This window comes from Cricetulus griseus, chromosome 8 (assembly GCF_003668045.3).
Source record: "Cricetulus griseus strain 17A/GY chromosome 8, alternate assembly CriGri-PICRH-1.0, whole genome shotgun sequence".
Lineage (NCBI taxonomy): Eukaryota > Metazoa > Chordata > Mammalia > Rodentia > Cricetidae > Cricetulus > Cricetulus griseus.
In genome coordinates, this window is record NC_048601.1 from 86,701,880 (window position 1) to 86,714,470 (window position 12,591).

Below are 12,591 nucleotides of genomic sequence, written 5' to 3' on the forward strand. Positions count from 1 at the left end.
CTGATCAAAATCACAGCACTGTAGAGAACAAGCTATTCCCTTAGAGCAGTCACACCATTTGCTAATCAGTATTTGGGTGACTTTACACAGTGTAAGCACAACACATGAAAACTGACTGTCATGTTAGATAGAGCCCCGTTCAAAGGGTTTTATCTTTACATCTCACTGGTTTGTGGCCACAGATTCATTCCTACTGGAAATTTTTACTCAAGAAATCAGACTTTTAAGGGTTATGTGTCACTTTTCTTAGATCAACATTTAACAGCTTCTAGGTTTAACAATAAAAAATTGATTTGGGCTAGAAAAATTACAGATTCTTTTATTTTAAGACAGCTAGAGAGGAAATTAACTTATTTGAGTTAAGTACTCAGACTTAAAATCATTTAGTATGCACTTAGTACACAACTACAAGTCCTAGTATAGTTAATCTGGCCGATATGAAGACAGGGCTTTGTGATTAGTGCCAGTGCAATTAGTAAATTTAGAAGGACATTATTCCCAACTACACAGGTATTACCTGGAATTTGGCTTGATTAACACACAGGAATTTGGTGGTTGGTAAACTGTGACATCCTCAGGCCCTACTAGAAACCAGGAGATTGAAATACTTAGCTGCTCTAATGTTACACACCAAGTCTGACATTACAGTCTGGGTTTAAAAGACTCTAAGATATTGTGGGAGAGTCAGGGACCCACTTACACCCACCTAAACACAACCATGAGCATCAGCACCGAGAACTCTGTATTTCCTCTAAACATAGTGTTGGATGAGGCAACAGAATGCTGTACAGTTGCGCCACCTGCAGCACTGGCTTGGAGGCTAATCTGTATCTGTGCCCTCCTGAGTGTTAGGAAGACCCTAAGTCTGTTGTTCAATACAGCATACCAAACTTTCTTTTGACATTACCTGTCCCATTATCATCTGTGTTTTCCTCACTTGACATGCTGCAATCTACTTCTGTGGATTTCAAATACAAGGAACTCTTGGTTTTCACTAAGATTTCTTCATCACCATTTACTTCCATATTTAAAGATCCATTTTCACAACTGTTCAACTCCATCTGCCTAAAACAAATGGTTTAAAAGAAAGTGTTGTGATTTGCCAAAGGTTGCTCAGATATTACTCTAAGGGATGGGAAGATCCACAATCACCAAACCCTGATAAAAACAGATTTCTTAAACTAAGGCCAACCTCTCAGTCTCCTGCAGACACCAAGACAAGTACAGAACCCAAATCACTAAAGCTGGGTGTGGTGGCTCATGCCTCTAATCCTCACACTTAGAAGGCTGAGGCAAAAGGATTGCCATCATCCTACCCTAACCTGGGCTATAGATTAAGACCTTTCCAAATAAATAAATAAATAAATAAATAAATAAATAAATAAATAAATAAAGGAGCCTTAAAGTCATTTCCTGTACCATGTGTCCTGGTGACATCATCTAACCCTGGGCTATAGATTAAGACCCTCTTTTAAAAAAACAAAGGAGCCTTAATGGCTTTTGCTGTACTATGTGACTTAATCTGTTTGCTTTCCACCAGCATCAGGAAATGCTCAGGGCAGCTCTTTAGTGTGCAATAAGCTTTCTCGAGTTCCACATTTAACACTTAGTTGACTTTCTTCAACTTCTCCCCAGGAGACTTTTCCTCATCATACTGGCTACTTAAACATATTTGCTTAGCAGTTAACTGTCTGAAGAGCCAGCTGTGGCCAGCAGGGAGTTCTCCTGTCAGCAGGAGGATCACAGTGCATCTAAGGAACTGAGTACACACAGGACAGCAGAAAAAGCTGTTTAACACTTAAAGAACCAGCTGATTCTGTTAAAGGAATGCAATATCTTATACCCAGTTAAATAAAGCAGTTAACAGGGCAGCATCCAAGCTCCATGATTCTAATAAAGGAAAAAAAATATTTCAAATTCATGCACAAACCCACAATTCAAACTGTGGTCACAGATAGAACCAAAGTCTCAAAGGAGATAGAAATCTACAAAAATGTTTCTAGTAAAATGTCTGAAAAGGAAAAAGTTAGCAATGACCAAACTGAAGACAATCTTTTAATAAGGAATCTACACATACATACATGTGCGCCCCCCCCTCTCTCTCTCTCTCTCACACACACACACACACACACACCCACTCACACACCCCATATATCAACAGCATAAAGGGATATTAAAAATTTAAAAAGATAATGTGTACTATGTCAATTCATGGGAGTACCTACACAACTTTATTCTTTTTATGAGCAAAGACCCTGGCAACTGTGTAATGGGAGCTTTTCCTTTCTTGGTGGTACTGCAGATCAGACTCAAGGCCACACATATGCTAGGTAAGCACTGCACCACTGAGCTACACAAACTTGCACCCGTGTATACATTTTTTTTTTTTAAACCAAAGAATTGTTTAGAGGTCTGGTACTAGTTTAGATTTTGCTAGCGAGTTATCTTCAACTTATGGAGCTTTTTAACATTCTCATTTCTAACTAAAACAGAAGCAGCATTAGTTTTCCTGGGGAAAAAGCACACTGCAGCCAACATTTAGTTCCTCTACAAGATAAGTTCTAGCTTTCAGCAACTCTAGACAGACTTTAGTAGATGTGATGGCAAGACTTGATTTCCTAGGGAAATGGCTACATCTGCCCAATTCTGCCAAACCCACTTGTAGTCTAGCTTCACACAGAGGGAAGTCCGGTGGTTTGCTTCTAGTACCATCTCAAATCACCACACTACACCACTGCTTCTTTAAAAGTAAGGAACAAGGTGTATAGGTTTTTAACTTTAAGAAGGAAGAAAAACAAGAGTTACTATACCTTTCCAATGAATTATGAATTGGTATGATAGGATGTTTCATCTTTAAAAAAAAGAAATGAAAGTTCATATGTTAAATTGCAACAGTGTTATTTAGAATATTATCACATAGGAAAGTGGACAACATAGCAGTAATATATATTGTCCTCCTCAAGTAAAGAATTCTAGGCCATGAAGAGCATCCAAATATCTTAGGAAAGGAAGCTGGGGTTTTGAGAACTCTCATTATCATAGCCAAATTCCTAATGACTAGCTTTTGTTGTAATTTATTAGCCTTATTCAGCATTAATAGATAGCAAATTATGGTGAAATATTATATCCAACACCAGAGGCAAGAGGGTAGGCAATATGGACATTCCTGCCCTTAAGCCAGCTTCACGAGAAGTTAGGGAAAGAGGGGAGTGAATGAGAGGAAATCCTCTTAGCCCAATGTAGGGACTGAGGGAAGATTAAGGGAAGGTGAGGAGGGGTTGACCTCGGAGAGAAGCTGAGAGAGTATTCCCAGCACTGGAAAAGGGCATAAGCAACAGCACAATCAAGTAAGGCACTGCCTGGGGGGAAATCAGGTGATTAAGGACAGGTCTACAAAGTTTTAGTCTTAGCTTATAGTCCATGAATGAATGACCGCACGTTTAGATAAAATCCAATTTACACTTCATTACTGTTGGCTAATGGAAGGGCTAGACTGACCATGACTAGTAAGGATAACAATATTCTAGGGAAGACTCTTTGGGATTACAGAGAAGGTGTTACAGTAGAGAACTGTATGGGGAGTCAAGCTGCTAAAAATAACGGACTAGACATGGGGACCAAGGGCAGATACAAAAGTGTAAATAAAGCAAACTGCTTCAAACAGTATCAGTCATGAAAGGATGTGTCCTTAAACTTTTTATGTCCCACAATTCTTCTGGAGAAAAACTAAGCTGGGTGGGTTTTTACCTTGCTGGACTTAAGCACCGCTAGCTGAGGGGATCCTGGGGGTGTATGGTAGAGCAGCTCAGAGGTGAAGGCTGCGTTTGCGATCTGCATGCATTCCTCCAAGGTCTTCAGGAAAGTGTTGCAGGTGGATTTCAGCAGAGTTCCCACATCGATTCCCTCCTACATAACAACCAGAAGAAGAGTCTTTTGTCTTGCTACAGATGAAAAACTCAATTGTGTTGTCTCTTGAGAGGTTTCTATTACAAAACAATAGTAATGTACCCAACCAGGATGTTGCTGGCTAAATATGCACATCAGTGATAAACAACAGAAATGAACTAGCCCAAGTTATGTGTTACCATAGATACCCTTGCTGTCTGACCCTTCATTTGCTCACTGTGCAGCCAATGGCAACCTCTCTTGGACTTGCACTGTAAGCTAGCACTGGGCCAGGTGTGGGGCATTGGTGCAGGCACTGTGCATTGTTTGCTCTCAGTGTGGAGCAAACTAGAATTGAATTAAACACCTAATAGGTGTTTTCTTTTTTCTTCTAAGGTAGTTTACTTGTCTGGGTGTTTTGCATCTGGATATTGATATGAGTAAGGTGTTCATGAAACTTCAAGAGCCACACTGTTGACTAGAGATTGAGGAGATGGCATAGATTTTTAATAAAGGTCCCAGGTGATGTTGTTGGTTGTAATCCGTATGTGTTATGAAGTCCCCAAGGTTCTCACTGTGAACCCTTTCTTCAATTACAGACTGCTGGGTTCACAATTTTCCTTCTCTCTAGATCAGGCTGGTACCCTGACACCACCAAGACTTTGGGTTATTTAGTTATTTACATGTCTGTGTGGTGGTATGAACAGGAATGACCCCATAGGTTCGTATGTTTGAATGCTTAGTCCTCAGGGAGTGGTACTACTTGAGAAGGATTAGGAAATGTGGCCTTGTTGGTGTAGGTATAGCCTTGCTGGAGGAAGGGTGTCATTGGGGGTGGGCTTTGAAGTTTCAAAAGTCCAATCCAGGCCTTGTGTGTCTCCCTTCCTGCTACCTGTAGAATCAGAAGTAGAATTCACAGCTACTTCTGCAGCACCATGTCTACCTGCATTCTGCCATGTTCCCACTATGATAATGTGCTAAACCTCTGAAACTGTGAATCAGCCCCAACTGAACACTTTCTGAGCATTGTCTTCATCATAGTATCTCTTCACAGCAATAGTTTAATGACTAAGATAGTCTTTCTGATTGTCTGCTGCTTGCAGAGGTAAGACACAATTCTCTGGCTCATTGTAGATGTTTAGCAGTACTCCTGGTTTCTAAACACCACATATAACAACAGCACTTCCTCAATCCTGACATTTAAAATGTCCCCAGATACAGAGCCTATGGATTGGTAGTCCATGCTCTAGAATATAAATCCTGCAAGAACAGGAATGAAATGGCTTTTGGTTCTGCTGTTCCTTCATCCCCCACAAACACAGTGTCCCACACACAACAAGGCAGCTGATGAATTATCATGAGAAGCCAAGGAAAGTGAGTTAAACCAGTTTTATCAGAAAGACTTCAAAACAGTATTAGTGACATGGTATTGTAATCCCTAAGAAAATGAACTGGCATTCGTATGTATGGCCTCTGGATTCCCCAGACTGTGGATCACAGCTGAGTGGAAGCACTCAGAGACCTTCTCCTAGTCAATGTGAGTCATTTCACAACAGTCTACCAGATCTCTTTCTGATGCTTTGAGACAAGTAAACGGCAACTTTATTAACAAATGTTAAAGGTCCCAATCCGCAGCTGGGCATGGTGGCACATGTCTACAATCCCAGGACTCAGGAATCTTCAGTCGGAAGGTTCGGAGTTCAAAACTAGCCTGGGATGAATAGTGAGATCATATTTATAAACAAACAAACAAACAAAATCACAATCCTTGCTAGTGATGGTAGAACAAAGCCATGTCTCCACTTATGAAAGCATGGGGCACATTTACTGTGACAGACTACAGTCCTGTCAGTCTCACCAAGGGCAACAGACATCACTGGCAGACAGCATGCTGACATCTTAGCAGGCACATGTTAAGTTAGATAGGTAAGACTAGCTATTTAGAAAGCAGTACAAATTGGGAAGAAACACACTTTAGTATGGTCTTTTTTTGTTTTTCTTAATACTGAAGCTAATGGGATTTTTATGGATTAATCCTAAAGTCCTTCAAGGGTGGGAAAGCGTGTGCTTCCAAACACTGCAATGCATGCATTTCTGTGTGCAATTCTGCCACTTTCTTCAAAGAACACCAGTTCCAAGAGTCAGGAATTATCGAGAATAAATGCTCACAGGCAATTTGACACTACTTTTCTTTATCATGTCAGTGACATCACTAAAACAGTACTTTACCTCAGAGTCAGCAACACCAGATGTGGCCACTTCTTTTGTTTTATCTACTTGCTGAACAAGGAGATCACAGTACAGCCTTAGTTCAGACATTTTGGTTTTCAAGTTTTCAGTGTTTTCTGCAAATTCTAAGTTAACAACAACAAGAAAAGGTAAAGTAGTTACCAGAAGGAACAGCCATTTCCTAGTTAGTAGCTGTACAGAAGTGAGGGAAGTAACTAATGCCTCAAATGAAGAATTATGTTTGTGTTTCACATGAGATAGGTAAAGATATGGGAGGAGCAAAAGTAGAAAGAGGGCGTGTCCCAGCTATTTCTTGAGACAACATACTGAACAATCACAGGTTCCGAAAGAGAAGAATCTGGGGAGTCCTCCTGAGAACTGGGAGCAGAGTCAGAGCTCAGTGCTCTGGACTCAGTCTGCCTCTGTAATATGGGATCATAGTGATCTGCCCACAGTGTTCTGTCTGAGGACTGGCTCTACATGTGCCTATCAGGGTTAACGCCCCTAGCCGTTACCAGCAAGGCTCTGCAGCCATCTTGGTGGCCAGGGATCAGAAACAATTGCTGCCACTGTTGTTTCTTTTTCATGGAAGTGTTACACATTATCACCTGCTTTGAGAATTTGTTCCTGATTTAGCACCAAAACAACCAACAAAGAGGCACTTTATTGGGTCTACTTAAGAGTTAGGAACTTTCATCTGTCACATGAAAGGTTCCCTCAGCACAGCCAATCTCTTCAAGTGTACACACAGGCTTGTAGAGCTCTGACAGTAGCAAGCCTTGACACCCTTGGCCTGTGCAAAGAAGGTCTGCCATTGTGTTCAGACCAAGTGCTATCAACCAGCATTAAGCAGCAGCAATGTGGAAATTAAGTATCCACCCACAGCAGGGGAGACAGTGGAAAGCAGGTATACACTGCAGAGAACATGCTGATCCTAGGCTTCTCTGAATCACTTATTCTTCACCAAATTTGGTGATACCATCATGTCATCACGAGGCCTCACAGCCATCCTTCCAAGGCAGAAATCATCACCTTTTCAAAGATGAGGTGAATGAAACTCAGAAAAATTAAGTGACCTATGGCAGCTGTGAAGTACTGATATGTCCATTCAAGCCAGGTATGTCTGGCTCCAAAGTCTTCATGTTTTCTAGCATGCTAAGAGAGCAGAATTGGAACTAGGTAAGGACCCTGACATAAGTTCTGCTTAGAAACATAGCATTTCAACAATACAAAATGCTGGGTGAGGAAACCCAGAGATGCTTCTGGGTAATTTCCAAGGTTCTCAGACAAGAGGACCATCTGTACTTGCCTTTTTCCTTCTGGGTCCTACTATCTGTCAGGCAGGCCTTAGCAGACCCTAGGGCCACCAGCCATCGCTGTCTCTCTGCCACACTTCTGGCTTTTAAGTAGAAATACTGTTCCCCAGGGATTATCAGGTCCATGCGAGTGTTATCCACAGAATGAACTAGGAGCAAGGAAGGAGGGGGTCAGACTAGGTAAGAACTGTCTGGAAAGCTCCACTCCAACTACCTGTTTTGTTACTATTTATTATTTACTTATCTGTGTTTATTTACGTGTGTGTGTGTGGGGGGGTGTTGCTTATGTCTGTGTATATGCCAAGGCCAGAAGAGGACAGCTATTCTCCTCTATCACTCTCCAACTATTCCTTTAAGGCAGAGACTCTCCCTAAGTGTGTGTTCTCATAGTTAAACAGAAGCCAGCAAACCCCAGAGATCCTCCTGTCTCTGACCTCCTCAGATCTGGGGTTACAGGATTGTGCTTACTACCTGGGTGGGATGAAATGCCAGTTCCTATTATTGGGCAGCAAGTGCTTTTAATCACTGAGTCATCTCATTTCGGTCTCCTGAAAGCTTCTTCAGAGAGAGGGGTCAGACCTCACCAACTCTTCTAGTGACACTAAGTTCTGTCCATTTATCTGTCCTAAACAGCTTTGCTGATCAAGAAGGAAACCTTGCAGGGTATAATGGCATATACCTTTAATCCCAGCACTTGGGAGGTAATTGCACAATTCTCACAGGGTTCTGATCAGTACTTGAGGGGGGTCATTATCCGGGAACAAAGGCTCCTCCCTAGTTTCTCTGGCTTTCTGTGTGATACCTGCCTTGCCTGCAATGTATCATCATGATGCCATCTACCATAGTGTGACTTACCCAGTGTGCCCTAACAGAGTTAGCACTCTTCTATTCTAGACTTTCATATTCTAGTAGTATTAGATAAATAAAATAAATTTCCTTTTACATTACACAGACTGGAGTATTTTATTATGACAACAGAAAACAGATTAATATGCCTGCTAACAAGTAAGGGTATAATCTTTATCTTCTTGGAGTTATTGGGAAATAATTAGAACACATTTCCCCCTTTCTACTTCCTTTGAGCAGTCAGACCAAAGGTCTTAGAACCCTTCCAGAGGAGAAACTAGCAAAATACTTTCACCTTCACCTTCCCCAAATTCCCACTGATTAGTTTTCCTCTCAGCCACACATCTCACTGTCCAAAATTCTAAAGCTAAGAGGTAAAGACTATTTGTTGGCCCAGTAGGCATTTGCTTATTTTGATTGGGAGGTGAGAGTGGGCAGATGGGTATGAATATCTATCCTGATTTAAACACAAAAGCATTTGTTATTACAGTAAAATCACCAAAGCCTTGCAAACAATCTCTGGTCTCAGGTAAGCAGGGAAGGAATGGGTACTGTCTGAGTGTGAAGACATTGCTCTCATTATTCTGACCCTTAGGCCAGCCTGAGAAAGCTGGCTGCAGTTTTAGATTTCTTCCCAAGGCTCTATTGCAAGAACACTGTATCTCATACCCCTGTGTGTACTGCAGGAACAGCAGAGAAAGGCATGAAGGGGCCAGTGCTTTTTTATTCTTTTAGGGAGGTACAAAGAAAAATAAAATTTTCAAGTCGCTTGTCACTCACCTTGAATCTCACAGACTGCCATCTGGATGCTCCCTTTACAACCTTTCCAGGCATCTTCAGGAGAATCGTAATAGGACAGTATTCCCCCACAAAGAAGGAACCATCGAGGCTGCCAACCTAAAAACAGGGGAAAAGTCAGCACAATTACTGTTAATGTATAAGGTGTCAGCCCAGGCACAAAAATGGGACCTAATAATGTAGGGTACAAGGAAACAGGTTAGAAAAGACTTGTGCATTTGATCCTATTCTTGTAAAATTAGAAACAGTCCTGATGGGGGATGTCCATTTGTATGCTGTGAATATATGTTTCTCTTATTGGTTGATGAATAAAGCTTTTTCGGCCAATGGACAGGCAGGATTTAGCCAGGTGGAAATCCAAAGAGGAACAGAGAAAGGTAGTAGGCGGAGTCAAGGAGACACCACGTAGCTCCTAGGAATATAGAGCCCCCAAGCATTCTCTGGCAAGCCAAGACCACATGAAGATATATAGATTAATAGAAATGGGTTAATAATTAAGAGAGAGTTAGCCAATAAGAAGCCTGAGCCCTCAGCCAAACAGTTTATAGTTAGTATAAGCTTCTGTGTGTTTATTTGGGACTAAACAGCTTCAGAGACCAGGTGGGACAGAAAATCCATATACATAGTCCTACAGGTATATACTTTAGCCACATGAGAAAAGAAGCTGGGAAGGATCAGGAGTAGAGAAGTAATGGTGAGGCCGGGCGGTTGTGGCACACCTTTAATCCCAGCATTTGGGAGGCACGGGAAAGCAGTTCTCTGTGAGTTCGAGATCAGCATAGACTACAGAGGGAGTTCCAGGACAGCCAGGGCTACACAGAGAGTCCTTGTCTCAAAAAAAAAAAAAAATGTGATGGTGATATGTAATATGTAATAGGACTTACCCAAGATTGTTATTTTCATTCCCCCTTTTAACACAGTTCTAGTAATCTCTGATTCTTAATTTTTTAAAAGACAAACAATTACTGTCCTGGATAACATTGTTACCACACATCCATCCCCTGCGTCTAAGAATTATCAGGGACTTAGAAACTGTGCAACAAAGATTACAATCTACCAATTCAAGGGCTAATCTTACCTAAAAATACCCGACCCATCTAGAGTGTTTCCCCAAATGTCTGAGGATCTGAGCACCTCAGCTTTCCATTATTATGACATGAATCCTAAGATAAATCAACTTGCAAGGAGGAAAGATTTTGGCTCAGTATTTTATCGGATGTTTTAGGTCATGGTCACTGGGACTCCACTGCCTTTGTACTGTGGTGGAGTGGTACATGATGGAAGTGGCCAAGAGCTTAGTGATACAGGATGCTCACCTCACAGAAGCTAGAAAGCAGGAGAGGAACCAGCATCTAACTTTTCCAGAGTATGCCCTCAGTAACCCCATTTCTTTTCTGGCTCCTCATGGAGTTGCTGCCACCTGCCAACAGTATGAGCTGAGGACCAGGACTTAATCCCAATGGGCCTTTGAGGAGCGTCCCATGTCCAAACTACATCAGCCCTGACACTATAAACCACCTCATCAATTTCAAGACCATTTTTAACGTAGCGAGGCATGTTTAAAAGCCTGCCAAACACTAATCACAATGTGAGTCCAGATTCTGTAATCATCATCATCATCATCATCATCATCTTGAAACTAAAAAGGAATGTACGAAGTTAGCTTTATCATACAGGGATCCTAAAATGCTGAAAGCCCTCCCTTCTCTGCACAGCCCAGCTGCAGTAAGCTGTGAGAGTGGCTGGTGACCTGTGCTGTTGGAGGCACAGAAGTCCTTGTGCTCACAGAGAAGCACTAAGAGAACCAGGAATGTTAATCACACAGGTGTGTCTCCTCAAAGGAGGAGACACAAATCAAATACCTACATTCCACCCGGAAAGCTGAGAATGGAGGTTGCTAACGACCTGGTGTCTAAAGGGATAGATGTCACCCTAGTTCCCCAGAATGATTATCCCAGACTCTTCCCTCCCTAGACCATTACCCATCCTCAGGAGAGATGTCACAGGTACTTTATGGCAGGCTGACCTTTATGCTGTCAGAGACCACACTAGATTCCAGGCCCTTTAGCTACAGAACCCACCTTCAAAGTCACATGGTACTTTGTAAAGGAGTCCCAATGTAGTCACACCTTAAGCTTCATTGTGAACCTGGAATTGGACTGTTGCATGTAAAACTTTCCCCAGATTGTACTATATTTAAAATATGCTGACAATGAACCACTTGGCATTAAACTCCCTGAAGTCTGATCCAGGTTGACAAAGTCAGTCTGCACCAGGTTTTCATTCTTATCTGAGTGGTTCACTTCCCTCTATGACACCTGCAGGGATCCCTTACTGCACTAATGACTGAAGCAACTCCTTCCTTGCTGTAAGTTGTGTTTACCTGGGGGCAGGTATAATTATTCAAGGGAATTTCAGTATGTCACCATTTTATTCTTTAACTTGGAACTATAGAAACTGTGACAAAGGAGCTTCCTTAGAAGTTCAAGGTTCTTGTAGTCTCAAAAGACACATTAAGAAATCCCATTCCTGTTAGACTGGATTAAATGTTGTGATGGAAAGTCCAATTAGTGCTGGGCACACTGTTCTTTTTAATGGCCAATGCTGACAAACTGGGCTACAGTCCAACAAAGACAGACTATACAAGAAAGGATGCATGGATGATGAGGTGGTTATTGATTTACTTCATGTTTCAAGATATTCTTCAGATAGCCTGGAAATGAAAGATAATAAAAGACTCAAGGTAATAAAAGAACTGGTAGAAACTACAGGTCTGTACTCATCTTCCTGTCCAACCCAAGCCCACTTTTGTTACCCTCTATTAAAGAGGAAAGATGTTTCAAACTACATACATGGAAGGATGAGGCAAGAAAGTCTAGAGTTTTAGCTTATACCCTCTCTGTTATCACCAGAGATGGTGACATTCAGGGCGAAAACAGTATGTAAATGCAAATTTGTGCTTTGTATAATTCTGGATTATGTCACTTCGGAAAGTATACTTGACATTTACTTTGTGGAAATTCAGCATTCACCCTGCATATTTCCATTACTGTAGGCCACTTTCTCCACAATTCATGTAATTTGGCTGGAGCTGCTCAGTTTCAGGATAGGTACGTGTATGCAATACAGGTGTAACTGGAGTTTCACATACTCCATCCTCAGTGAGTTCTAGAATGAGTAACTGGCCCAGTGAGCATCTTGGGATCTTCCTCTATGATCAGAGAAAGACAGAAATTACTGGAGACTGTCCCTTTTTCCTTTTTCCTTGACCCTAAGGATTCATGGCAGCCATTTTGCCATTACAAGATACCTAAGCATGACTGCCACATACGGGGGGGGGGGTTGTAAAAGATTTGAGGGGCAGAGAGAGAAGAGGGAAAATTTGGATGCTGTTCAATCAGAGCATGTCATGTCTGAAGGGAAGACATGCTTGGATTTCCAGGTAAGTAAGGTAATCAATGTCCTGGTGGTTGTTGCTGTTATTATGTGTTTCCAAGACAGGGTTTCTCTGGATAAT

The 12,591-nt window shown here is 41.7% G+C and overlaps 1 protein-coding gene across 10 annotated transcripts in view; it reads right to left on the bottom strand.

The window, feature by feature from the left end:
* Positions 1 to 12,591, bottom strand: part of Plekha8 (pleckstrin homology domain containing A8) — a 54,677-nt gene that overhangs the window by 26,637 nt on the left and 15,449 nt on the right. For all 10 annotated transcript variants that reach the window (XR_004771148.1, XR_004771150.1, XR_004771147.1 and 7 more), the window contains exons 2-7: positions 9,057 to 9,173; positions 7,424 to 7,579; positions 6,115 to 6,239; positions 3,748 to 3,906; positions 2,811 to 2,851; positions 908 to 1,065 (exon numbers count right to left, since the gene is read on the bottom strand). Coding sequence is in view for 6 of the 10 variants with exons in the window: in XM_027429658.2 (XP_027285459.1) it covers positions 908 to 1,065; positions 2,811 to 2,851; positions 3,748 to 3,906; positions 6,115 to 6,239; positions 7,424 to 7,579; positions 9,057 to 9,173 (756 nt within the window). In the remaining 4 variants the exon portion in view is untranslated. The remainder of the gene's footprint in view (positions 1 to 907; positions 1,066 to 2,810; positions 2,852 to 3,747; positions 3,907 to 6,114; positions 6,240 to 7,423; positions 7,580 to 9,056; positions 9,174 to 12,591) is intronic.